The sequence below is a fragment of the Cryptotermes secundus genome, unplaced genomic scaffold (assembly GCF_002891405.2).
Source record: "Cryptotermes secundus unplaced genomic scaffold, Csec_1.0 scaffold645, whole genome shotgun sequence".
Lineage (NCBI taxonomy): Eukaryota > Metazoa > Arthropoda > Insecta > Blattodea > Kalotermitidae > Cryptotermes > Cryptotermes secundus.
In genome coordinates, this window is record NW_019723910.1 from 344502 (window position 1) to 370774 (window position 26273).

At 40.7% G+C, this 26273-nt stretch overlaps 2 protein-coding genes across 4 annotated transcripts in view; one reads left to right on the forward strand and one right to left on the reverse strand.

Annotated features, from left to right (window-relative positions):
- Positions 1-22740, forward strand: part of LOC111862107 (organic cation transporter protein) — a 105088-nt gene extending 82348 nt beyond the window's left edge. For both annotated transcript variants that reach the window (XM_023847232.2, XM_033750557.1), the window contains 10 exons: positions 7803-8053; positions 10137-10277; positions 11883-11986; positions 13977-14131; positions 15999-16167; positions 16607-16926; positions 19249-19374; positions 20366-20556; positions 21568-21704; positions 21828-22740. In XM_023847232.2, coding sequence (XP_023703000.1) covers positions 7820-8053; positions 10137-10277; positions 11883-11986; positions 13977-14131; positions 15999-16167; positions 16607-16926; positions 19249-19374; positions 20366-20556; positions 21568-21704; positions 21828-21888 — 1638 coding nt within the window. In that variant the 5' untranslated portion in view covers positions 7803-7819 and the 3' untranslated portion in view covers positions 21889-22740. The remainder of the gene's footprint in view (positions 1-7802; positions 8054-10136; positions 10278-11882; positions 11987-13976; positions 14132-15998; positions 16168-16606; positions 16927-19248; positions 19375-20365; positions 20557-21567; positions 21705-21827) is intronic.
- A 957-nt stretch (positions 22741-23697) lies between these two features.
- Positions 23698-26273, reverse strand: part of LOC111862101 (organic cation transporter protein) — a 30536-nt gene continuing 27960 nt past the window's right edge. For both annotated transcript variants that reach the window (XM_023847220.2, XM_023847221.2), the window contains exon 11: positions 23698-25055. In XM_023847220.2, the coding sequence (XP_023702988.1) occupies positions 24974-25055 (82 nt within the window). In that variant the 3' untranslated portion in view covers positions 23698-24973. The remainder of the gene's footprint in view (positions 25056-26273) is intronic.

Sequence of the window (26273 nt, forward strand, 5' to 3'; positions counted from 1 at the left end):
TTACTGAGGTGAAGAAAACATAGATCTATACATCAATTTCCCATACGCCTCCATGTCGTAGCGCTTAATTAGTTAAGCACAGGGACTTTACCTGTATAACTACGTAAGATTTTATTTTATCGCCGTAATCATTAAAATTACAGTATTCTGAGATCTAATACCGTGCTGTCTAGTAGACAGATACCAATGTTTCGAAGGAATCTACTTCCTCCAACTTCGGGGTAGAAAAATTGAGCCGAGCTACACCAATCCTACCTTTCCTATACCACGTACCATTTTCCCCCGTTTGGCCCAATGATACTTGTCTAACGAACTGCAAGACGTCACGGCAAACAAGACCGTAATCTTAATAAACAGATGACTGTTTATGATCGTAATGGAAATGATAACATGAAATGTGAAGCAAGAAATGAGCACTGACTAGCCATGGCCGTTACACCAACCAATCCTTATCAACAACCCGCGCCAACTTATCATTCACTGTCTTTCTGTAGTTATAGGTTATATAAATTATACAATCGATAAAAAACATTATATATATGTATAGAAAACAACAGCGGAATTAATTATATATCTTGAAACATATGATTAAACTTATATTCTTGATACTTAAGTTTTATGAAGCTCTTTCAACTGCATAAGTTGGATTGCATGGCAGGAGACAGAAAGATGATTGGAAATGAAGAAAAGATGAAGTTTTGAAATAGATGATTGTAGATTATTGTAAGACACTATTCTGACCTTCCCCTGGGAGGACTGAGGAAAATCAAAAATAACTTCAGTCAAGACAGCAAGATACCGCGCCGGGATAATTAAGCTGGTATCTCCGCCCTGATAAATCCGGATAATCCAGTGAACACGGTAAGCATTCTGGAGACTGACGTGTTATCTTAATTAGCACATAGTCATTTGCAAAAGCATTCAGTTTAATTAATCCTAAAAGCCGTTTTACTTAAGAGACAAGTGAAATGTTACGCAGGTTTTCGATGTGTTCATGACATTAAGAGTATCCATAAAATCCATATTGTGCATGATGAAAGGGCAACTTTGTCCGTACGCTTAATTAATTAAGCACTACGCCATCAAGACCATTTTTTACCTCGGCACTAGATGGAGTTAAGTGGTCTGCGGAAATAGCCCCTGGTACCCATTTGATTGAAGGCTTTCTGGGCCTAAGAACGCTGCGGATTAGAGACAAACCTCTTGGCCCTGCCGGGAATTGAACCAAGTCGCCCACCCCTTACCCCTCGCTATACCGACTGAGCTATCCAGGCTCCATATATATCCTGTTATTATTCTAATCAGAAATTAATTTGTCGATAGGAACAGGCCTTAATTTGGATTCGAACCCCTGATCCCAGTGTTCGAGCGATCGAAGACAGTTCATGTTTTAGACCGTGCGGCCACTGTGATTGGTATTAAAAGTCTATGCACATAAAAGAAACGTAGAAACCGCACAGCTCTTACCACGGCATGAACATAAAACGCTCTGCTCCAATCTCTCTCTTTGTATACACAAATAATAAAGAAGTGACTTGGCTACAAATTACCTGTTCGCAGCGGGCAGAAGCCTAAATGCTGTCCCTGGCAACAAGAAGTTTCGCCCTCCCCTTCAAAACAGTTCAACTTTCACAAAACTTCGTCACACTTAACAATATATTCACAGACACTAATATGGTGGAGAAAATGGTCATTGGTATCTTACAAGCAATTTTATTTGCATCTTTTTATAACGTGATGTAACGTGTAGATCCATTGCCAAATGACAGCTATGTAAACAGGCGACAGTATAACAGACGTTGCTAGGGAACAGCTCCGTGGACACGTTTCCCCCGGTAATGATAAAACACGCAATAATGGAAGAGACACTTTATGTGTGGTCGGAGCCAGGTCTATATAAAATGACTACAAGTATACGCCAAGGGAGAGTGGAGAGTTGCCTGTGTGGAGGCGGGGTGGAATACCTCCACCGTGACCCTGCGAGTCGTAAGAGGCGACGAAAACGGAAGTCTCAATTCTGAGACAGTAAAATATGGTCACAAGTCTCAAGGGACTCGGACCCAAGAAAGACTGCGCTGGCAAGGACCAGCAACATATACAAAAGACAGACCCTTCCTCTCGTCAGAGAGGGCGCCACACAAAATGAAGACCATAACTGTCAAACAGTAATAAATATCTGGTCATGAGACCCAGATGGGGCTCGAAACCAAGACATACTGACTGACAGACCGTCAGTCGCAATGTGACTTTGACTTTGACGCCAAAGAATATACAAGCAAGGGTGTCACATGGTTCCGTCCTATTCCCCACATTATACTGTATATATGAAAGATACGCCCCAAACACCTGGTGTTCTTCTAGATCTCTTTGTTGATGACACCTGTATATATATATATATATATATATATATGCGCGATAGGCCGCCAAGAGGTTTATGTTCTCAGAAAGCTCCAGCGAGTTCTCAGTGCTATTGAGACCTGCTGTGAGCGCTAGTACATAAGAATCAATTAAGATAAGACTCAGTCCATTTACTCTTCTCATAGACTCAGGCACCCTGAGGCTCATGTTACACTGAATGTGCGGAAAAATCCCCCTTGTCAATCGTGTAAAATATCTGGGTGTGATCTTCGATAAGAGTGTTGTTACATTGAGACTGCACGTAGAAATGATTGAAGCCAAGACTTCAGAACATTTATTAGAATCTACTTCCTATTCAGACGTGTACGATTAATCGCTAACATTAAATTAACCCTTACTAAGGCACTGATCAGATCAGTAATGACTTACGCTTGTCCTGCCTGGAAATTAGCGGCAGACACTTACCTCTACAAAACAAGGTTCTCCGCACCACTGGAAATTTTCTAAGGTGCACCCCTTCCGAGAATTGCACACGGCTTTCAACATACCGTACGTATATATATATATATAACAAAATTGTGCAGGTAACAAGCAGAAGTCATACAAAATCATGAGAATGAACATGTTCGCAGCATAGGACAAGGCGAAGCCAGACATAGAAAATAGAAGAGGCTTAAACTTGGCGGTGGTCAAGCTTACAGCCGTTCAAGTGACTAACCTGCACTTGTAGGATATGATACGTAAGAGGCATGATCTACTTTGCAAAGCCTGGGCTGGCAGAGGACTTGTATATAGTGCAAAAGAAAGAATTTTCAGTAACATGCTATATATGTGCGATGCTTACACTAAACGAAAGACCAGGCATATACATGAGAGGCAAACATATCTTCTCGTCAGAGAGCATGTTACATAAGGACTATGACTGCAAGGGTTCAGTCGAGAAAAAATCTCTGGTCGTGAGTCTCAAAGGTTTGGGGCCAAGACTTACTGATTGACGATAAAGCGCCAGTCGTAAAGTAATTTTGACTTTGCCTATGACTTGATTTCTGTTTCTCCCTGTGAAGGCAAGCTCAAATACCTCCACCGTAGCCCTGCGAATCGTAGGAGGCAACGAAAAGCGAACCCAGTGGCTGGGGGTATAACTGGCTCAACCTGTTGCGGTGGGATAAAAGTATGTGTCTCCAATCTGAGGCAGTAAAATGTCATGAGTTCCGCAGGACTCAGACCCGAGAATGACTGCGCTGGCGAGGACCAGCAGTGATTGTGTCCCACATCAAGAAACCCGCAATTGTCTGGTAGTAGCAAAAGTCTGGTCTTGAGTCCCAGATGGGGTCTTGACACCAAGACTGACTGGTCGAGTGACCGTAAGTCGTAACGTGACTTTGACTTTGAATTGTCGTTGAGTCATTTGATAGTCACAGTTGTGAGAAGTGAGAAGCTGGTAGCTGAGGACTGGGACAGTCCGGGAACTCAGAAGAAGGGGAACGTCAGTTTATGGAAGCCGCTATCAAGCAACGGTTGGTGAAGTCTGAGAAACTTTATATGTTCTGTAGTTACAGTGATTTTCGTAATGTGTAATTCAGTGAGACTGTCGTAGTTATTTTTGTAGTTACGAGCCTAAGTGTCCAATAAATACGATTACCAATCCAAACCCCGTCTGTAGTCACACTTACTACGTGACAGTATTTAGATTAATGACAATTGATGATCACATGAACAAAAGAGTATCAGAGGTTAATTTACATTTAACAAAAAGAAAAAAAAAAACAGTTTTCGTATACACGTACCTGCCGCCCCAGGCGGCCGCTTGGTTGGCACGTGCTGTTGCTTCGACCCTGTTGATATTCATGGCTTACATTACCCGAATCCACACAATTAAAAGAGTTCATACCTGTTCATAGTTAACGACGCCTTCAAGCAATTATAAATTATTGCATGTCCTGTCCAAAAAAGAAGCATTGCCACAGTTGGGCTTGGAAGAGTTCTCGCATCTGGGATATGATACCGTGCAGGCCGGTGAAAATCAACCGACGTTCCTCAAGAACACGTCGCCTCATTCTATAGGATCGAATAGTAAGCCAAGCAGGAAGCAAAGAGAATCTCCTTTTTAAAAGATATTCCTACTCTGTATTACTCAGCGTTGTCACAGATAATAAAACTCTTCAGCACAGATATATCTCTTAAGCATTCAGAGCGTCAGAGATAATCCTGAATCACATATCTCAGAGGATCTCATCGGTGACCGATAAACGGGAAGAAGGTACCGAGATAACTGAGTTGGTGTAGGGACAGTCTATGATCTGGATGGCCGGGGATCGATTGTGGGCCAGAAAAAGAAATTCCTCTGTAATCTACAGCGTCCAAACTGGCTCTGGAGTCCACCCAGCCTCCCACCAAATGATTATCAGGGGTTCGTCCTCTGGGAATATAGCGGCCAGAGCGTGAAGGTACGCACTCACCTCACTCTAATGACGCAGTAAAGAATGGTGGGACTATACTTCCGCTCCCCCCATACGTCGTCAGGGCGTGTGCTTTGCTCGATTGAGCATTAAGACAATCTAACTTTCCACTAAACTAACTTACTTAATCCGTTCCTCTTATACCCTACGGTGTCGAGGTTGTTTTTTCGTTTTGATCATTTTTCAGACTGTAGGACTTCTTGGTCGGGGATTCAGCCAGTCGCAAGGCCTCTACCTAAACACAGAACAACAAAAACACAGAATAAATATATACACATACCAAACATCCATGCCTTATGTGGGATTCGAACCCACGATCCCGGCTTCCCAGCGAATGAAGACAGTACATGCCTTAGACCTCTCGGCTACAGTGACCGGCTCGCACTAAACAAGAATGTTATTAGACTAGAGAATGAAGTAAAATGAGCTTGAATATACAACATAAATTATTCAACTGAATCGAATAATTGTCTACAGAAAGAGAGAGTAAAGTTAAAGCAACAAAATGACAAAGTAGGTTAAAAGGGTAGCTGGAGAAATGGAGAAGGAAAACGCGAGAGAGTGTCTCAGTCGGACGGTTTCACTTTCTAAAGCTCTTCTCTGTTTCGTAGCTTCAAAATATCAGCGCAGGAAGTGTCTGGCTGTTAGTAGTGAATAAGGTGTTTCGTGTACCAATACAGATCAGACCTACTTCATGGAAATGAAACATTTGCTGAAAGATCTTCACAGAAGCTACAAAATCACTCCTTCAGATCCCATCAACTAATGACAAGAATTATTAAGAAGCTTTAAAATCACAGTAAGATAAAATACTGCCTCGAATCTTTCACAAGGTGAGTGGAACATGAGAAGAATTTCGGTATGTAACAGTATTCCTACAAGTAACTACACAAATGTGACATCAGAGTTAAAATTATTTCGATATCTTATTGTAACTGTAATCGTAACTAATTAACTTTTATATCAAGTGACGTCTGGTATAGACCTTAACGAGAAGGCATAATAAAGTGCTCTCTGGAAGCAAACGTCTTCCACACCGATTAATCCGTAGTAGTATACTTGCTGTCTCCTTGCTATTGTCATCATCACAAACTCCATCTGTTTTTCAATTCAACGCTCTATTTTCAGATATACGTATTCTGAACTTTGTCAGTACTAGACAGCCCATCACTGTTACATTTCGTGGAAAATTTATCAATATTGATGCACTATCTTATCAAACATACTACTACTACTACTAGTAGTAGTAGTAGTAGTAGTAGTAGTAGTAGTAGTAGTAGTAGTAGGTAAAGTTGTCCCTGTGGTTACTAATTAAGCACTAAGCCATGAAGGCGTTTTGCAAGCTGGATGTAAAGATCCGCGTTTTTCTTGACCTCGACACTAGCCGCAGGTGAGTGGTCAGCTTCACGCCCCTGCTTCTATGCCCCCGGAGAAAGAGCACCCCGGTACCCATTGGATAGGAGGTTCGATGGACCCCAGAGCCCGTCTGGACAACGTGGAGAAGAGAAAATTCTTTACCCTACCGGGACTCGAACGCCGACCCCTCAGTCGTCCAGCCCGTAGCTAGTCGCCATACCGACTATGCTCTCCCTGCTCCGACTACAAATAACAATAATATTAATAATATTAACATCATTTATATACATTTTAGAATAAAATATGTTATTGTTAAGACAATCAAACCGTCTTTGATATTTTACTCATCCGGCAGAACCGATTTTATAAGGCAGGAAGCATTTCCTAACTCTTTCGAAGATGTTGTATCAGTATAGTATGCAAGATTAGGCACGATGGATCACTGTGGTCGCGGTGCAAGGGCCAAAAAGGCCCACCCCTTATACAGTCATTGTATGTAAGATTATTCCATATGTGCCAAATTTCAGTGTTTTTTATCAGTTTTATTCATAGATTAGTTAACATTGCTGCTTAATGAAATTGCAGCGTCGAACGGGAATGTATTTTCATTCTTGTTACACCCCATTCCGTAATGTTACTAGCCCATGACTAGATGACAAGGCTTCGATTTTCGGCGAAGACACTGCACCCAGACTGGCCCCCTAACCCACCCACTCTTCTACGTAATGCATACCAGGAGCTTTTCTCCGGCATAATGTGGCCTTGCTACTTAGGCGTAGAAGATGGTTTTAGTGCTTTCATATTCAGGGGTGACGCAAGCCGCCATAGTGTCCGCGACGTCAGCGCGACCGATAGGCACGTCGGCAGCCACGTTTGCTCTACCCAATTTGGAAGTTTATTGCTCATAACAAGTTTATTAGTAAAAGTCAAACCCAAAGGCTAGGCGTAGAAGGTGTATTACGGAAATGTATTTTTAAGAAAATAAATGGGGTTTATTCTTTTGATTTGTTTCATTCTGGTCCGTCACACTAATAATTACAAATATAAATCACTCCGTCCAATGTGACCTGTAAGTTTATTACTACAAGGGTTTATTCTTGTTAATAAAATGTTGTTACTATATTTTCGGCCAGATATTCCAGTGCCGGCTGCCACGCTAGGTTGGCTTGCTGGCAGTAAGCTTTCTAAAGTTGGCTGCTCTAACGAGGCACTACTATCTAACTACTTGTAAGACTGGCAGCGCTGACATGGCGGATAACATGCCGGAATATTTTAAACTTACTCGAGGCAAACGAAAATACTTCAGTACTAGTTGTCTGCAATACCACAGCTGCAATCTACCGTATTTTTTTATGAACGTTGTTTTACCCCAGAATAATTAATTATTATTATTGCTTAAGAATCCCCTGGTTGATATTTAACGTACTGTTCTACTTAATTTCAAATTTCCTAGAAATTTCGCGGAAATTACAGCGTCATTCCTAAGAATAAAAATCATATAAGCCTACATACAGAAACACGAAAGAATAAGTATCGTTTATCTGTGTTTGCGTGACAGACAGCAAGCTCTTCTGCATTATAACAGTTAAGTTTCTAGCAAGAACGTTTTATAATCTTTTTCTTCTACAGTTCCAGGCTACAGAGCAATGGGATATCACGGGTCCACGTCAGATGCAGTTCAGGTAGCAGTGGGAGACTTCGGACGTTGGCAGGCCGGTATTAGCCTCCTGATGGCGTTCCTGAAGCTGCCAATAGCCTGGTTTCAGCTCAGCATCATTGTCCTGGAGACGCACACCGACTTCTGGTGTGCCAGACCCCATTCATATGCTAACTTGTCTGTAGACGAATGGAGGAATTTCAGTCATCCTCGTCTGAGAAACGTAAGCCGCTAGCTGATCTTGCATTCGTTCTGACAAGCTTTAAGAGAGCATTATTGCTTTAGGGAAATATTCTTTGAATGTTATCAGTCTCTGAATAGGTAACGTCCTCATGACCATTCGGAGGCCGGTTTTCGCTCCTTAGGACAGAAGAATGGGTCACTTCCTTGCTACATTTTAAAAACTATCTTGGCTCCGATGCGTTTCAGAAGAGTAAGTCTTGTGTCACTGTACATGAGTGTTAACTTTTTATGAATTTTGAAGTTGTTAAGACGGAAAATACGAAGATCACTGTCTTCTGGAAAATGACCACATATAGTAGGCTCTTAGATATTTATGTCACTTCGTTTTTAAAGTCATGAGTACTTCGGAGGATACTTCCATCTGCGTCTTCAGTGCAGAAAAAGATAACTACCAGAGAAAACGACCAATCATAAAGGAAAGGGAGAACAAAGAATAGGATTAAGAGCGGAACATAACGGAGTGCTGTCATATGAAATCATGTGGCCCTGAAATGGGCCACAATCATAGATGGAAAGAGGACAGGAGCGCACAAGTGAGAGCGGAGTAAACTGCATGGTACTGAATCGGATCGAAATTGCAGATGGGAGGGGATGTAAAAGGAAAGTGTGAAGGGGCGAAGAAAGTAAATATGTACAAAATTATATGGTGTTGTGTCGCAGAATAGAGTAATCCTTGTAATCCTGTTGTTGACGAGTTGCCCTTAAACCAGCTCAACAATTTATGACATTGCAAATAGGAAGGACTTTAAAAAGAATCCTTACATCTTCGGAAATATCAATTATAAAGAATGTTAACCTATTTTCCTGGCTTCGCTTTTATGGAATACATTTACCCATAAACGAATTTGAAGTACATAAATTGATAAGAGTTCAATATTATCGGGGAAGACATATTCCTCCAATGAAGAGTATTTTCTTATTGCTAGTGGGTGGGACTAAGTCCCTTGTACTGCGGCCACTTCTGGCCTATTGTACCAGCACCAGATAGGTGAGGGTGATTGTGGAGCAATTGGTGGAAAGAAGATTGGCAGGGGAAACCGAAGTACTCGAAGAAAACCTGCCCCAGCGCCACTTTCTCCGCCACAAATCCCACTTGACCAGACCCGGCATCGAACTTGGGCCGCCGCGGTGGGAAGCCAGCGACTAACCGCTTGAGCTATGGCGCGGCCGTAAAAAGTCATGAGTAACTTATAGGCACTTGTCCCCTACCAGACTTCCTGAACCTGAGACATTAGCTTTTAAAGTAAATTACGTTTTCCCCTTTTGCATTACGAACCGGGATAGCGTAGTCGGTACATCGACTGGCTACGGGCTGGAAGTCCCAGGGGTCTGGCTTCGAGTCCTGGTAGGAATAAGAATTTTCTTTTCTCCATGTTGTCTTCGGCCCACCCGGCCTCCTATCCGATGGTTACAAGGTTTACCCTTGGGGTAAAGCGGCAGGGACGTGAAGCTCACCACTCATCTCCAACTAGTGCCGAGGTCAGGAAAATGTGGATCTATACATCGACTTCCCCGTGCGCCTTCATGGCTTAGTGCTTAATTAGTTAAGCAGAAGGAAAACTTTACTTTTCTTACCCTTTTACATTATCAGAAGTGTTTTGTTTCTGGCTTTTTTTTGGGGGGGGCGGTTAATATAAATTAATGTTGAGATTATCCGACCGCCATCTCACAAATTAAACTCACCTCAAGCGAGCAGACTAAATATTTCTTCAAATCCTGCTTATGATATCATACGGCTGTTCATGTCGAAGTTTGTTTCAGTAAAATGGCTAGTTGTTTTTGATAAAGTAAAGGTAGTGTCCCAGACGTACTGCACAGACACTGGTGAGGTACGTGTATGAGTGTTACATGTGAACTAACTTGCTAAACTTTGCCTGGCTGTCCTTACGCTTACAAACATGCACTTGTTCAGCTGCCCACTACACACTTCCCTATTTACAGACGAATATGAGAATTGTAAATCCTCTATAATTCGACTTGTTAACATTTACTGTTCATATCTCGTATTACTCAGCTCATTACACTAGACAATTTTTATATTCGAGTATGCTTCACGCTTACAGGGTGGTTATGACGCCTGTAGGATATACAACCTCAACTACACAAACGATGATGTGCGAGATGCATCCGAAAGGCGGGATACTGTCGAGTGCCAGAGCTGGGAATACAACAGAGAAGTGTTCAAGGAAAACATTGTAACAGAGGTCAGTTCTCGTTGTAAACAACATTTGCTTCTGTGTCTTATTTCTTTAAGGATACTTTAATTGGCTCATATATCTGTGACCTTGATTTACATTTATTTTAGATATTAATTTAATTTAGCAAAGAGTATCACTAAAGACAGAACATAGAATCGGAAAATACTTATATTGTGTTCCACATAACAATTCCACATCTCACTGATATCAGTGCTTCATTTCATTAAAAAAAACTTGTTTCTATGTAGAGCTTTAGTGATGCTAAGCTTCTGTTGAGTATCATTAGCTTAAGTAACGTGCTGAGTAGCATGTTGATCGGTGATCCGCGGACGGCTGATAGTCTGAAGTTTGAAGTAGGCCGGTCCTCAGTTTCAAGTTAGAGCGTCATTATGTTTATCATTATTCGTATAATAACTACTTTAGGACCAAGAGGATTTTGTCTTCTTATTTCCTTCTACAAGCCAAGGAGTTTGTTCAACACGAGAATTTAGTTTTGAACAAATTTCTTCTAGGTAAAGGTAAAACTATCCCTGTAACAGGCAGTGGAGGCCCATAGGGTTGTGAGATGTCAAGGCTCCCACATTTTGTAGACAATAGGCTCACAGATCGCGGTGAGGTTGTGAGCCTTATGCGCTGGCCGTCCTTTACCCACCAGGAAGATTCCTGATACTCATTACTGTTAGAGGCTGAGTCGACCCCAAGGCCATAGTGCGGCTGGAAGGATTAGGTCAATTGAAAAAAAGATTCACCTCATCGGGATTCAACCCCGTGACCTTCCGGCTTGTAGCATAGTGCTTCTTCTAGGTATGTAAATAAATTAAGAATACATTTTCTTGTATTATAAAGTTGCTTAATGAATATTCAGGGTGGCACGTGTTAGCGTAGTTGGTTGAGGCACTGTGCTACAAACCGGAAGGTCGCGGTTTCGATTCCTGATGTGGCCGTTCAATATTTCAATTGGCCTAATCCATCCAGCCGTACTACGAACCTGGAGTCGACTCAGCCTCTAACAAAAATGAGTACCAGGAATCTTCCTGGGGGGGTTAAAGGGCGGCCGGGACGTAAGGCTGACCTCAACACCATCTGTGAGCCGATTGTCTAGAAAATATGGGAGCCTCGACATCTCACAACCCAATGGGTCTACTCGACATATTAGGGGGATAGTTTTAATGAATGTTCATCTGACACTCAAAATTATTTCGTATGCTTTTGTGTGTAATCATGAGTTGAGAATGTCTGATGTGATGATTACGATATCTGTTCGATTTTAATGTCACACGAATTTGTTATTTATATATCTTAATTAAAAACGTTTAGGCATGACACTCAGTATAATTAAATTTGTGTACTCTTATTTGTATCATACAATTTGAGAGAAATAATATTTGGGTCCTCGGAAACCTCACTGCTACCTCAGTGGTGGAGTCAAAAATGGTTGCGAGCTTCTGATATGTAGAACTGATCCCAATGAAATTAAATCTGACAAAAATTTGAATTCATAAACCGAAAATTAAATGCTATTAAATTCTGTAGTTTGGGAATTGAAATATTCTGATTAATGTACGAGGTATAATTATCCAATTTTATGTTAAGACTGTGCCATTGTTGCAGTGGAACCTCGTGTGCAGTCGTTCCGTGATGGTGGACATAGCCCAAGCGACATTCATGTTAGGAGTTCTGCTAGGCAACGTTTTGTTTGGCATCGCTGCTGACAGGTGGGGAAATGCGCTCTTCTGTGGCTCGTCCGTAACAATCATGCTCTCCCGTCGGTCCGCTTTGCTCTTAGATCTCACACGAAGTGATGAACACAGATTGAGAATATTTAAGAACAATGTTGAGGAGAATGTTTGCACCTAAGAAAGATGAAGTACCAGAAGATTTAAAACCTTACGTAATTAGGAGCTTCATAATTTGTATTTTTCAACAAACATTATTGGAGTTATCAGGTCAAAGAGGATAAGACCGGAGCGACATGCAGCAAGCATGGGAGGAGGGAAATTATTTTAACATTTTAGCTTGAAATAATACATTTTTGTGACCATTTAGAAAATGGGAAGATAACAGACATATAGCGTTATTCTAAATTATTGTCGGGGTTTCCGTAGCCAGTAATGTTCAAACTGAAAATAACAGAATAAAAAGGCTAACAGAATATGAAATTATAACTAAAAAAAATGTATTGCTCATAAAATGAATACTGAAATATCCTAAATAACTTTAACATGTGCGCCTTTCATGGTACGTAAGTAGTTTTATTTTGTGGTTTACAGTTTGAAAAATAGAGGCCATGGAAAACCCGAAAATAATTTAGAATAACATTGAATATCTTAAAGAATACACTGATATAATATTAATTGAGTGTTAATTGGCTCAGAACAGAGACCGCTGATGATGTAGTGAATCTTTTGGTTCGGTAAGAAATCAATTTACTCGGCCAATATAATGGCGACCGTTTACTCAGTAATTCTTTACTGTTCATGGATTTAACTGAAGAGTGAGGCCGATACAGGTCTCCTCTAAATTATGTAACTACTTGCTGGAATATGATTGCAATGAAAATAATTAAATAATCTTTACCTGTATGAGCCTATGCACACATTGCACTCCTTCTAGAAATATGAGGGTTACAATTGCACCTTGATATATTGCACTGTGCATTAGACATCCTCTGAGTTCATTCTTGAAAAATCTCTTCTTGGTATTTTGGAAGCTCACAGACTGAAGTCAAATATAAACTCTCATGATATCATTTCCGACTTCATTTGGTAACCCACAGCGGAAGTACCGACATTTAAAACTTAAATAGAAGAACTGCTATGAAGAGTACTATCTTCCAGGACATCGCGCCATATGATACGGCAGAAGTTCACAGATGTGTAGGCGTAAAGTAGGGTCTCTAAATTTAGCCAAGTAAGCAATTAGCAAGGAGCAAACAGTGACTTGCTTAGATAGACTTGAAAGGATTCTGACGATGGTGTATACTGTACCGAAACGTCGTGGTCTTTTGTCTTTTACATACCAGACGATGGATGAAGTCCAAAATAAGCCAGAAGAAATACAGTGACTTGCTTGTTCCTCCGAAACAAAAGTAAATTTCTTCCAGGCTGCATGGCGTCATATCCTAGAAGACCGTAAACTTCATGCTCAACAACGTGAAAACAGATCCAACAAAATTACTTTTTTTTTTTTTTTTGCATTTCGCATTATTCAAGTCGTTACAACCCTGTTAGTCTCTCGTTTCTGTCCTGGGCGAGATAAAAGTGGAAGATTAGATCAATAAGGAAAAGCAAGCGAGTGATGTCGCATATCGAGGTATCATTTAAACATTATCTACCAACAGAACTTCAGTAAATATTTTAAACCCCGATAGTAGTAGAAAAGTGAAAGGCCCCATGTTGAAATGGCCTGAAGATGCAGAAAATTGTTTACTTGAGCTGAAACTTCAGAGATAGAGGGAACAGGCAGAGAGCAGAGAATAATGGGTTTCTGTCCCATGGAGACAAAAGTTTTCACAGATCGTAGAGCCTCTGAGTAAGTAAGTAATATACATTTATGACACAGAGCGATGCTTTATCCTGATGTTTTCCAATAAACTTTATCGTTGCATCGTTGCATTATCATCTCGATGATCTACTAAGTGAAGTACTTAGAGACAAGTAGACATGACCATAGTCTATAACATAATCTCTGCCTTCCTGTTTGCAGAATTGGTCGCAAAGTGCCTCTTATTTTCGCGATAGGATTACAGGCGGCCGCTGGCGTGTTGTCTGCTTACTCACCCTGGTTCAGCGGTTTCCTAGTGGCTCGCTTCTTTATGGCTGTGGCTACTGGAGGAACAATGATAATCAGCTTTGTTCTAGGTTGGTACTACAGTATTTCTACGCGAAACTACAAGGATTTCATTGTATGAGGCTATCCTGCTGCCGTGAGGCCGCCGGTATCTTACCGGTTTTTATTTTTGGATGGACAACTTTTTCCAAACCCGTTCGCAGCGTCATAAATTGAAGACAGTGTAAAACATAAAATCAATCGTCGTGTACACCTTTGTTTTTCTGTCGTGGAGCCCTCACCCGCGACTTATACACGCCGGTACATAAATTCCAATTTGACCGTGTAAATCCTATTGATTTGCCACAGATGAAAAAATTTACAATATTGCAAAAACAATCTTTTCCCCCATTTACTTTAACAACTGAATAATTTTTGTAAGATTTGAGGTTTTCACGCCGGTGACTGTGAAGAATTCCGTCTTCTGGGATGTGGCGCCGTGTAGATTTTGCAATCATCTGCTCATGCTGGTTACTCGCTCACGGAGTCTTCTACCCTGAAGATGGAGGCGATACTTTCCTCCGAAATGTCGGTTCACACAAGATCTACACGGAGCCACGTCCCAGAAGACAGCAATCTGAATAATTTTTGCTGAACATTTCTATATTTTGTTCCCTCCCCGCAATTCCTCTTATGGTGAAGAAAGCATGGAGGTTAGGGTTCGTCTGCTGCATCCTCAGACTGAGCCGTGCTCCAACCCCCAGATCCCTGGATGTGTTGACAACTTATTTCATGCGTCCCCTTACATACGTTTCAATAGCCACTACTCGGTGGCTAACTGTGACATCTGCCAAATCAATATTATATTACATGCATTTCTTTAAGTTTATGGATTGATATTGTACTAATTCGCTTAGTGGGGGGTGGAGTCCAACTGGGTCCACTCATCACGGCGGCCACTGACTGGCCTATTGTAGCCTGCCCCGGGTGATTATGACGGAGAATTTGGTGGAATGAAGATTGACAGGGGGAAACCGAAGTACTCGGAGAAAACCGGCCCCAGCGCCACTTTGTCCACTACAAATCCCACTTGACCAGATCCGGGATCGAATCCGGGCCGGCGCGGTGGGAAGCCAGCGACTAACCGCTCGAGCTACGGCGCAACCATTCATATTGTGCTAAGCCAGAGTCCCCCAAAAGTATGGCCGCGGACCACCAGAAAAATGGGGAATTTTTTCAAGTGTTTCGACTGTATCTTCAAATCAAGATCTTTCATGTATGCGCAAATAAACATGTGATGTGCACGACAAAAAAATTTGATATTATTTTCATTTTAAAATTCATGCAGTCATGACTGATGGCTAAATTTCATTCTCCTTCCATTCAAGATTCTTAAAATATTGCGGTACTCGGCCAAATAAGTCCACGAAATGATCCGTGGTCCAGAAACATTTGGGAACCCCGGTACTAAACTGTGTTATATACCGATAATTTTCCGGTCCTTGTATAAGAGAGCATTGAGGGCTACGGGTTTAGTTTGTATCGACAGATATTCACAATATTAAAATGTACGCTTAAATGTGAAATAACATTTTTTTCTCCCCACATTTACCTTTTTTCTTCCTCCTTTTATTCATTTCTCACTTCGTCATTTTTCAATAAAAGCGCTGTCAACTTTTTCTGTCGATAGTCGAGCCAAATTCGTTGCTTTAGTGAAAGGAAAATTCCTTCTCATATAAATTCAAGAAGGACACAGCGAAAGAAACATAGCTTTATGAGAGCATTTTTGGATCGAGAAATCTTTTCCGAACAGGATTTTTTTTCACTCATTCAAGTATCAGTTTTAAATAATTTTAATTGTATAGCGAAATAAAAAAACTAGGAAATAGTAAAAGGCAGGGCACCAGTTTATTATTGCCCGCGTAACCCCCCATGGTATTAATTTCTTTTTTTTTTCAGTCATGGAAATTGTCGGAAACAAATGGCGCACAACAATAGCAATTTTATACCAAATTCCATTTTCGTTAGGAATTTGTCTAATGGCTGGGGTTTCCTATCTCCAGAGAGACTGGCGGGATTTTCAGTTCACGCTCTCTGCAATATCGGCCGTGTTCCTTGTATATTGGTGGTGAGTACAGAAATATTAAATGCTGCAGTAGCAACAACTGCATATAGAAATAAGATAAAATTAAATTAAATTGGGCAGAAGAAATAATTCAATTAATGTTTACATAATTTACGGTTGTACCGAGCAAGTTAATGTAACAGTAATGCCCTAGACTTATAATTGGGAGGATCTGTCTTCGATTATCTGTCAGGACACCAGCTATCCTGAGTGAGGTTCTTTTGTGGTCTTCCTCAGTTCAAGTAGGGAATTTCCAGCAAAGCACGTCAATTGGACCTGGCCCTCTTCCTTCCAAATCCTTTCCAAGTATCTGTTCACCAGTCATCCTGCCATCCGACGTCTACAGGATGAGGTGTTGTCAGCATCACAAAGCAAACCACACAAGGAGAATGTTAGATTTACCACACTTTATTCAAGAAGGTGTGAATTGTGTCTGCAACAGGTTTATCCCGGAGTCCCCGAGGTGGCTGATGGCCGTGGGCAGAGACATGGAAGCCCTCCGAATCTTCGAAAGTGCAGCCAGATGGAACAATCGTGACGTGACAGCAGTCAAGGAAGCTGTTCAGAGAACCAGGTCTGAGCGGGAAGATTTCGGCGGCGACCGCAAGGCGACCTTGGCCGACCTAATGCGCACACCGAACCTTCGTCGGAACTCCTTGTCTCTCTTCTTCAGCTGGTTTATGGCAGGTCTCAGCTTCTTTGGCTTCTCACAGACTCTGAGCAAGGTTGGCGGGAACGTCTTTGTTACCACAGTCATAGCAGGTGAGACAAGAAACGTGGTTGGTTAGTCATGATGTAGGGCAAGACCGTACCTTCAGTAGGTCTGAAAAACTTTTCGAGAATTCACAATATGATTATCACTTGCCAGAAAAGAGGAACATTGTAATTATTTCTGGAACAAAGAGAAGTAGCCTGTAATTTATCTTTAGCATTCAGGACACCGCCGATCACAGTGGCCGCGCGGTCTTAGGTATGTACTGTCTTCGCTCGCTCGAACTCTGGGATCGTGGGTTCGAATTCCACTCAGGCATGGATGTCTGTGTGCGTTTATTCTTTGTGATGTTCTCTGTATAGGTAGCGGCCTTACGACGAACTGATCCGCCGTCCAAGGGGTCCTGCCTAATGTGTGTGTAGGATTACGAAACTGAAAAAGCGACCAAGGTCCAACAGACGGACTGTAGAGCCATAGACAGAAAATTTAGGACACCACACAAAATCTCAGTAGCCATAGCTTTTATTATGAAACAACTTAAGGGTTACACCCATCCATGCACCAAAATTATTCTTGGGAACCTGATATTTACTTAGTTCAAATAATTCCTGCCTGTTATAAACCGCCATGTTTCTTACTTTCTTCACAAGAGCCTGACACTGAACCCTGTCATGAACAGGCTGAAACCACGCTGCGCCAATAGGCAAGGGTTCTTTGAGATTCTTATAAAAGTTTATCAACTCTGTCCAGTGTCATTGATAAATGTTTCTTCTCCTTTTTATTCTTTCATCCTTGACATGTTTCGGTCTGAGAGACCGTCTTCAGAAGGACATATCAATACAAGCGGAAACTACTATTACAAAGTCATTGGTCATTATCAATACATACATAAAATATCATTACAATGTCATGAATATAAAATATGAGCCTTTAACAACTACAGCAATGTGCATGAATATATTAAAATATTTATAAATTGTTATCATTATTTATTTACAAGCGTGGTTTAAAACACTTTTAGATTCATTTTAATATTATCCTCCAAAACCTGGTGGTTCGAATTAGAAGAAGTTATTGCTTTTATCCCATCGCTGCGCTGTCCCTTGTACTTTACCAATAAAATAATTCATCTTTACTTCTATCTTTCAAGGATATACGGTGATTACTAACTCGTGCAGGCCAACTGTACAAGGACTCGTGGGCAGCACAAATAGTGTTTCTCATATTGTGTTTAGATGTCCTGATCTCATGTATCCGTGAGCTCGGAATTCCTCAGACGAAACAGTGACAAGGCTACGCGATGGCCGTCAGGGAGGCAGGATTAGATTCCGGGCAAGGACAAGAGACTTTTACCCCGACCTCCAACCGGCCTGCTTAGCCTCTTGTCCAGTATGCACAGGAGCTTTTTACGCTTGAGGAAAGAGGCTGGAGCTTGAAGCTAACCACTCGCATGTGTCTACTGTCGAGTTTAAAAATTAAGACAGACACACTTCTACTTTGTTGGATTTTGGGTTTACGCAGCGATGCCTGTGAAGAGTTCTACCTCTGAGATATAAAACCATGTCATCCTGTTGACCTTCACCGGACTAAGCGGCATCATATCCCAAAAGACAGAACTCTTCATACTTATACGCCCCCATTCGCCTTCAAGGCGTCTTGCATCATTAAGTACAAACACAACTTTAATTTGTTTACCTTGTAGTAGATATGTTGAGTTCTTCTCCAATGCCATGCTTCTTTCTTTTCAGAAGAGTTCATCTTTGAGACAAAAAGAAGTTCTGAAGAATGTCGTCTTCTGGGATGTGGCCTCGTTTAGAGCTTGTATAAACCGTCGTTCCTACGAAACGTCGGTTTACACAAGATCTACATGGCGCCACATCCCAGAAGACGGCATTTTTCATAGTCACCGCCGTGAAAACCTCAAATCTTACAAAAAAAGGAGTTCTCTTCATAAGGCATATAGGAAGCACAAAAAAGAATTGTGATGTTATAACACTTTATTAATTCTGTGCCATAGCTCCGGAGGCTAAACTTTGGCTTCTCAACGAGGAGGCCTGGATTCAATCCCCGGTGATTCCATGTGAGATTCATAGTGGAGGAACTGGCACTGGAAGGGAATTTTCTTCGAATTTCTCCAATGTTTACCTGCTAATCAACACTTCAACATTGCTCCATACTCATTTATCACCACTTCTTGGTTTGTAATTTATTTCTAACCTTGAAGCACCTTCCCATATTGTCTTTAAGGCTGTATCCTTGATCTGTGTCCTGTCTGGTTCCTAAGTAAGGAAGTTCCTTCAAAATCCCATTCATTCTAGTCACACAGATTCAATAATTTTAAATAATACGTGTAAATATGTTGACTTTTTCAGGTATTATAGGCGTGCCTGGGACATTGGCATGCATTTACGTGGTTCGCTTCGGGCGAAAGAAAAGCATCTGCACCTCCCACATTGTCACTGCTGTCTCATGTCTCCTGCTCATAGCTGTCCCTACAGGTCAGCACCACATTTCTTCAGATTTCGTTGTCCGTTATTAACCCGGGGCAGTAGCACCTGAACGTTCATGTATAGATAAAATTGAAATAGATAAGAAGGGAATGGGATAGGAGTGTGTGGATTGGTTTCATCTGGCGCATCGGCGTTCTCTTGTGAATACACTAATGCACCTTCAGGTCCTGCCAAAGGAGAGGAATTTATTTAGTAATTCAGCTCCAGGGAGACCCAAATTCAGTGCCAGGATAATATACGTAGAATTTTTAGTGATCAAAATGGCAGTTGAGCATGGCCTTAAACTTACAGTTATAATTCCACAAATGCTCCATTTTTATCTCATCAAGGGCTAGTAAGGTGACGATCATAGTCGCCGCGCAGTCTAAGGTATGAACTGTCTTCTCTCGCTCTAACCCTGGGATCGTGGGTTCGAATCCAACTCAGGGCATGGATGTCTGTCTGCGTTTATTCTATGTCTGTGTCGTACTGTGTATAGGCAGCAGCCTTGCGACGGGCTGATCCCCCGTCCAAGGAGTCCAGTTCTGATTACCGCCGTGGCAAGGTATTAATCTTCTGCACAGCGCCCAGACCGCCTCTGGGGCCCAACCAGTCTCCTATCCAACGGGGATAAAGCGGCCGGGGTGTGAAGCTGACCATTCTCCTCAATCTGGTACCGAGGTCATTAATGGTGGAATCTTAATTACACATATCTGATCACTTTTATGCAGTTTGAATTTCTAGTAGTAGCAGGTACATACAAAATAGATTATCGGCGCTGAATAACTTCATTAATTTATAATACGTGTTTCCTTAGCCTAAGAGAAAGTAAGCTCATAATTTCTACTCAGAACCTGTTCACATCCTCATGAAACACAGTATACTTGTATATGCATATTTCAAAAGTGCCCATTCATTTAAACCATTCTTTTCAAAGTCGTGCTCTATCCCACATACTTATATATCTCTCAGCTTGCTGTTAAAATTCAATTTTTTTCAGGTATGTTTCCCGGAGACTGGCCACGTGTGCTACTATCGGCGATTGCTCTTACTGGGATGTGTCTGACCTTCCCAGCCCTTTATGTTTTCTCCGGGGAACTATTTCCTACTGTGGTCCGAAACGTCGGACTAGGTTCAGCATCTATGTTCAGTCGTTTCGGGTCTATACTTGCTCCGTTTATCAAGTCTTTGGTAAGTGGCTGTTCGTAACAAAACAACAAACGGTAATGCACCTGTTAACAAAAAGCCTATAAAATGAAAAAATTCGCGATCTCATCTTGCCCTGTCCTGTTCTACGGGAATGGGCGTTAGTTCGCTAGTAAATCGTTTGAATAAGTAACTTAGCCGGTCACGGTAGCCGAGCGGTCTAAGGCATGCACTGCCTTCGCTCGCTCGGAAGCAGAGATCGTGGGTTCGAATCCCACTCAGGGCATGGATGTTTGTGTGCGTTTTTTCTGTGTTTGTCTACAGGTAGAGGCCTTGCGATGAGCTGAGGAGGAGGATGAGGAGTCCTACCGTATGTGTAAGATCTAGTAAACAGAAGTGAAACGGAGAGTTTCATGGAGGTATGCCTAGGCCCAAATGATGGCTGTAGCGCCAGTAACTTAACAAGCACGTTTTCGTTACTGTTCTTCCTCCAGAAGTAGGTTACTGACAAATGTTTACATAAATGATAGAATATACGCAATTCCTGATGTAGTCTCACTTTGAATAATGCTGTCTTCTGGGATGTGGCGCCGTGTAGATCACAAGAGCTACACAGTACCACGTCCCAGAAGACGGAATTCTTCATAGTCACCGCCGTGAAAACCTCAAATCTCACTTACTCTCACCTTGGTCTGATTTGAGCGGCCATATTATGAATCAGTATCAACGCACATCTCGCTCGTTCCTGTTTCTGCTTGGTTTTGATCTCAAGAGAAAATGGAAATAGTTGAATGCCATAGCTCAAGCGGTTAGTCGCTGGCTTCCCGATCCCGGGGCTGGTCAAGTGGGATTTGTGATGGACAAAGTGTCTGGGGCAAGTTTTCTCCGAGTACTTCGGTTTCCCCTGCCAATCTTCATTCCACCAATTGCTCCACAATCACTCTCACCTATCATCTGGGGCTGGTACAATAGACCAGAAGTGGCCGCAGTACAAGGGACTTAGTCCCACCCCACTAGCAATAAATAAAATACTACGAGAGCAAATTTTCTTCTCAGGGCTATTTTGGAAATTTCTGGCCGCCTCTGATCTTTGGTTGCTGTTCTCTGGTTGGAGCTGCTGTGATTTATTTCCTTCCAGAAACAAAAAACTGCAGACTTCCAGACACACTGGAAGATGGAGAACAATTTGGGAGGTATGTAGTGGCATTGGCTGTGTTTACTATGAGAATATTTCTCAGCTTGATTGCCGCTTTGAGGTGAGTTCTTGAGGTTACTTGTCGGAAAACGCCTTCCCATAACGTTACTTTTATTTTCAGAAAATGTATCCAAGATAAGGAAAATAGAAACTACATCCAAGTATCACAGCAGCAACGCTGAAACTTTTGGAGTTTTGGACCTCTATTGCTGATTGTTCTCATGGTGAGAATGTTGCAGTCGAAATATTTAAGTTGTATTAAATCTTACACATAGAATTATTGTGCTTGTTCAACCGAATTACACTTTATGTATTACTTTAGATTTCTAAGATGTGTCACATTTTATGTGATTTTAAAATTACCGGGAAATTTGCTACAAATATCATACAATAATCTAGCGTAACACTTGTTGAGCACTCGGTGGCAGGTATCCCTCATTTATTATACAAACTTCCCGAAAGTTTAACGTCTCCTACTTTCTCCCATATTCCTTTCTAGTCCTAGATGTTACGGAATGTTGCGTCAAAGCCAAAGTTCACCGCTATCTCCCACGATTAACACGCACAAATAACCAATCATAAACTGTCTTCCCTACACAGTACACTACATTTCACATCTCAACTTCAAAATGTTATCAGTAACCACAGAACAGACACGATACATTAAACCAAAACTCTTCTCACTCGATCATAACCCGCATAACTTACGTTCATGAATTTTATAATAACTGGAAGTACGTTTTTGTAGTAACCAGAAATTGCGTAATGTCAACGACAAATCTCTCGCTTACTGACATTTATATATGTAATATCATTATGTTCTGAACTAAAGGCTCACGTTCGGTTAAAAATTGTATTATTATAAAATTCAATTTGTTTTTCTTTAAGAAAATCTGAACGATACACGACTTAGTTATTGATATTTTTAAAAAAGTTAAATCTTAGACATACGATTCTGATGGAAAAGAAGTCACTGTTGAACTGTTTTATGGAAACAATTATCGTAGTTTGAAGCCACAGATATAATGTAATATTCCGGATTTGTAAATAAAAAGTTTATTCTTGTTGACATTGAATCTTTTATTGTTATTAGCTGCTTCTCATTTTGCAAAGCTGTAATTCTAAGTTAAATGCATCACATGTTTCATCAACCTTTCGTGAATTTTATTGCGATCGTTCCCTTATTCCAATCTTCTGTCAGCATTTTAACAATATTTACCCATATAAAACAACACACTCCGTGATTTTAGTCCGCAAGCGAACTATACCAACCGAGCGAGCGACCGCCACTTGTCGGCGAAATTTAGTGCCAACTTTTGCGGATAGAGGGTGTCGCGTTGTCAGCGCAACGAATCCCCACGGTCGTTAATTTCGATTTTCTAGACCGTAGCCGCTATTTCCTTGAAATAGCTCCTCAATTATCATCAGGAGGCTGAATGGACCCCGTTCCAGACCCACTACTTCTCCGAAAAAAATCTGGTAGCGCCGGGAATCGAGCCCGCACCTCTGGATCTGTAGCCAGGAACGCTGACCACTAAACCACAGAGGCATTTACATATGTGTGTGTGTTATATATATTGTATAATGTCCTGCCAACTGGATATTTTTGTAGAAGTTGGAAATAACTGAACTCAGGAAAATACAACAAACAAAATTTTCGTAATGTAACATATAATATATATTTTAGTTGCTGTTCAAAACAATCGTTAAACTAAATCTACCAAGCCTGGCATTTCAACAGACTCAGCTGCATTTCTTCACTGATATCAGAATGTCAGGCAATAACATAAAATTTCCTTAGTTTTCCTTAGTGTTTTCCAGTAACTTTAAATATGAAAGCAAGATTTGAAAATGAAGAAAGTCGTCTTCTGGGTTTAGGCACCGTGTATTCTTCGTTTTGGCCGACGTAGCAGTAGCTACCGCTCTCCGCATTCCAAGCTATTCAACTGCTCTGAAGATGGAGGCGCTACGTTCCTCGAAACGTCGGCCAAAACGAAGAATACACGGTGCCTAAACCCAGAAGACGACTTTCTTCATTGTCATCGCCGTGAAAACCTCAAAACCTACAAGATTTGCAAAGTTCGTAATATAGGATCTTGAAAAAATATGTTAATACCATTTAAACGCGGAAGTATTTTCACAGCTGGAATGTAACATAGGACAGGACGCAAGAAAATAAGAATATTTTTAGTAAAGGGACCTGCGACCTCCTTATCAGCCTTCAAGACATATTCGCCCAACATCTCTGGAAGGGACTGTTAACAAGTATTCATATTTTCAGCTGCTTGTTCATGACGTACACCTAGTAATTCAGGACTCAGGAAACATGAACAAGGCGGCTTTTTATCCATGCAGTATATATTCTGCGAATATTAGGCGCACGAGTAATGTCAAACCTTTTGCCACAACGGTTTCAATGTGGCCGCTCAAGGTCACCGTATTCCTGAAACAATAACCGTTAAGATTTATTTTTGTGGGGAGTTTTAATGGCAACATTTACCTCAATATTCCTCATAACAACTAAAAGACCTGCAGGGAAGAAATCGAATCCACTTTTGATACTGTTATGGAAGAGGTGTTAACTGAATAATTCAGTGTCTGATCCATCGTTTGCAGAGGGATGAAGAAGTTCGTAGTTTCAACACTGAAATATTTTTATTGGAGGAAAATCTCCGTGAACGTCTATTTTTATACCTTTATAACCTTATACTGGCAATTATTTATGAAAACACCATTTCAAAAACCATATAAATTATTTAAAAAAATCTCTACATGGAATGTAATTTTTTAAATCCATCTCGTTATATAAAGTTGCTTTATCCAAGTGGTAATACTATAGCCTACATGACGTCACAACATATCAGGTCCATAATGCATCCATCATTCATAAGACATGTCAGAGATAAGAGACATTTCGTCTAGCAGTGCTTTTGCGGCAGGCTTTCTGCCAGTTACCATTTGTCATGTAGAAGACTGGAAAAGAATTAGCATTTTAAATTTGTGAAGCTGTTAATTTTGATTATTTAACAAGATTACATGATTACAAATCTTTATGGCCTTTTTCATTACTTTCATGTTCTCCATGAACACTAATAGCCAACATAGCCACTACAAACACTATCACTGTATAGACACTAAGATTGTGTTGAGACGGAATCCAGGTACTTGAGGATGTGACTGGGTACATGTAGCCAAAATATTATTAGCTGTCACTACTCCAAATATTGGCGAAGTCACAAAGGAGCAGAATTAAAAGTATGTAATTATTTAATACGGCTTCACTGGACTGTCCTCATCAATGAAGCCCTTATTTGAGGATCCTGTTGTGGTTTTGGTTTTATTTATTTTCCTGCAAAACAAAAAGTACAAATTTTAAGCAGATATGAAATCATGCGCATAAATTATAATATGAACCATACCGTTTCTATTTATATTGATTTTGTTTTATTTTCATTGTTTGTATGCAAGCTTACTGTGCTTCACAAATGTTCTAGTAGAAGACAAAATGAAAATTCAACATCCCTAATGCCAAAGCCGGCAATTGGAGACGGTCCAACGGGGCTTAGTACCGAGCAGAGCATGTATCCCTCCGCCCCTCATAAAGTCGTGTCCCAATAACTAACCCCATGAGTAAGATACCAGGCACCACTGTAAGTGACGTGGCGGTTTCCGCATCAGTTTGTTTGCTACGGTCTACAGCGTCTCGAGTTTGTGAGGGGTGTATGTTGTGTCCGAATCAAGAAGCACTCAAATGTACATAATTGTAACCGCGATGGTGCATATATTCGTGAGGCTCGTGAGGTAAGACAAAGACATTACTGTCTCGTTTCAATTTATGTTGGCTAGTTTTTTTCATATTTGAGACTAGTGTGTTTTTCATGTTTATGTATTTTATCCGTATTTAACCTCTCCTTATGAAGGTTTTTAATGTACTCTTTTGGGATAATTATCTTCTTCACTTTAGAAAATATTTTCAGTTATTTGTTCGGAAATTTACTGTTTTATGTAATGCTTTGCAACATTGATGACATTTTAAGTTACTTTTTTAATGTCCATGTGTATGATTTTGTTATTGCATTAAGGGATAACTATTAAATTGTGGTGATTTATTATCTGAAATTAGAATTATATTATGTAATTGCAGATAGGTGAGCCATATCGCTCTCGTTGATTATGTATCATATAATTTTGTGACATGATATTTGAATGCAGATAGTCTTACGGTTTCTAATTTTAAAAGTTGGCGTATTTGGATATCATAAATATGACATAGGTTTAAAGCATGATTTTTAAACAAGATACGTGGACTAGAATGTCCTCCCTACATTTCCACTTCTCCTGAAATAACGGGTGTTTTTTTACGTAGAACTCTTGAACAACGACTTTACAAAGTTTATTTATTATTTTAGCCTTTAAATCATAAAGGTTAATTAATATATGTACCACTTGCGTCAACATTAAAATTTCTCCACTTTTCCAACACAACATATTTATATCTTTCCTTTTTTTCTCAAAATGAGCTGCGTTTTTTTTTCTTTAAACAGCGTTAATCGTCCAGTCTTTGTTA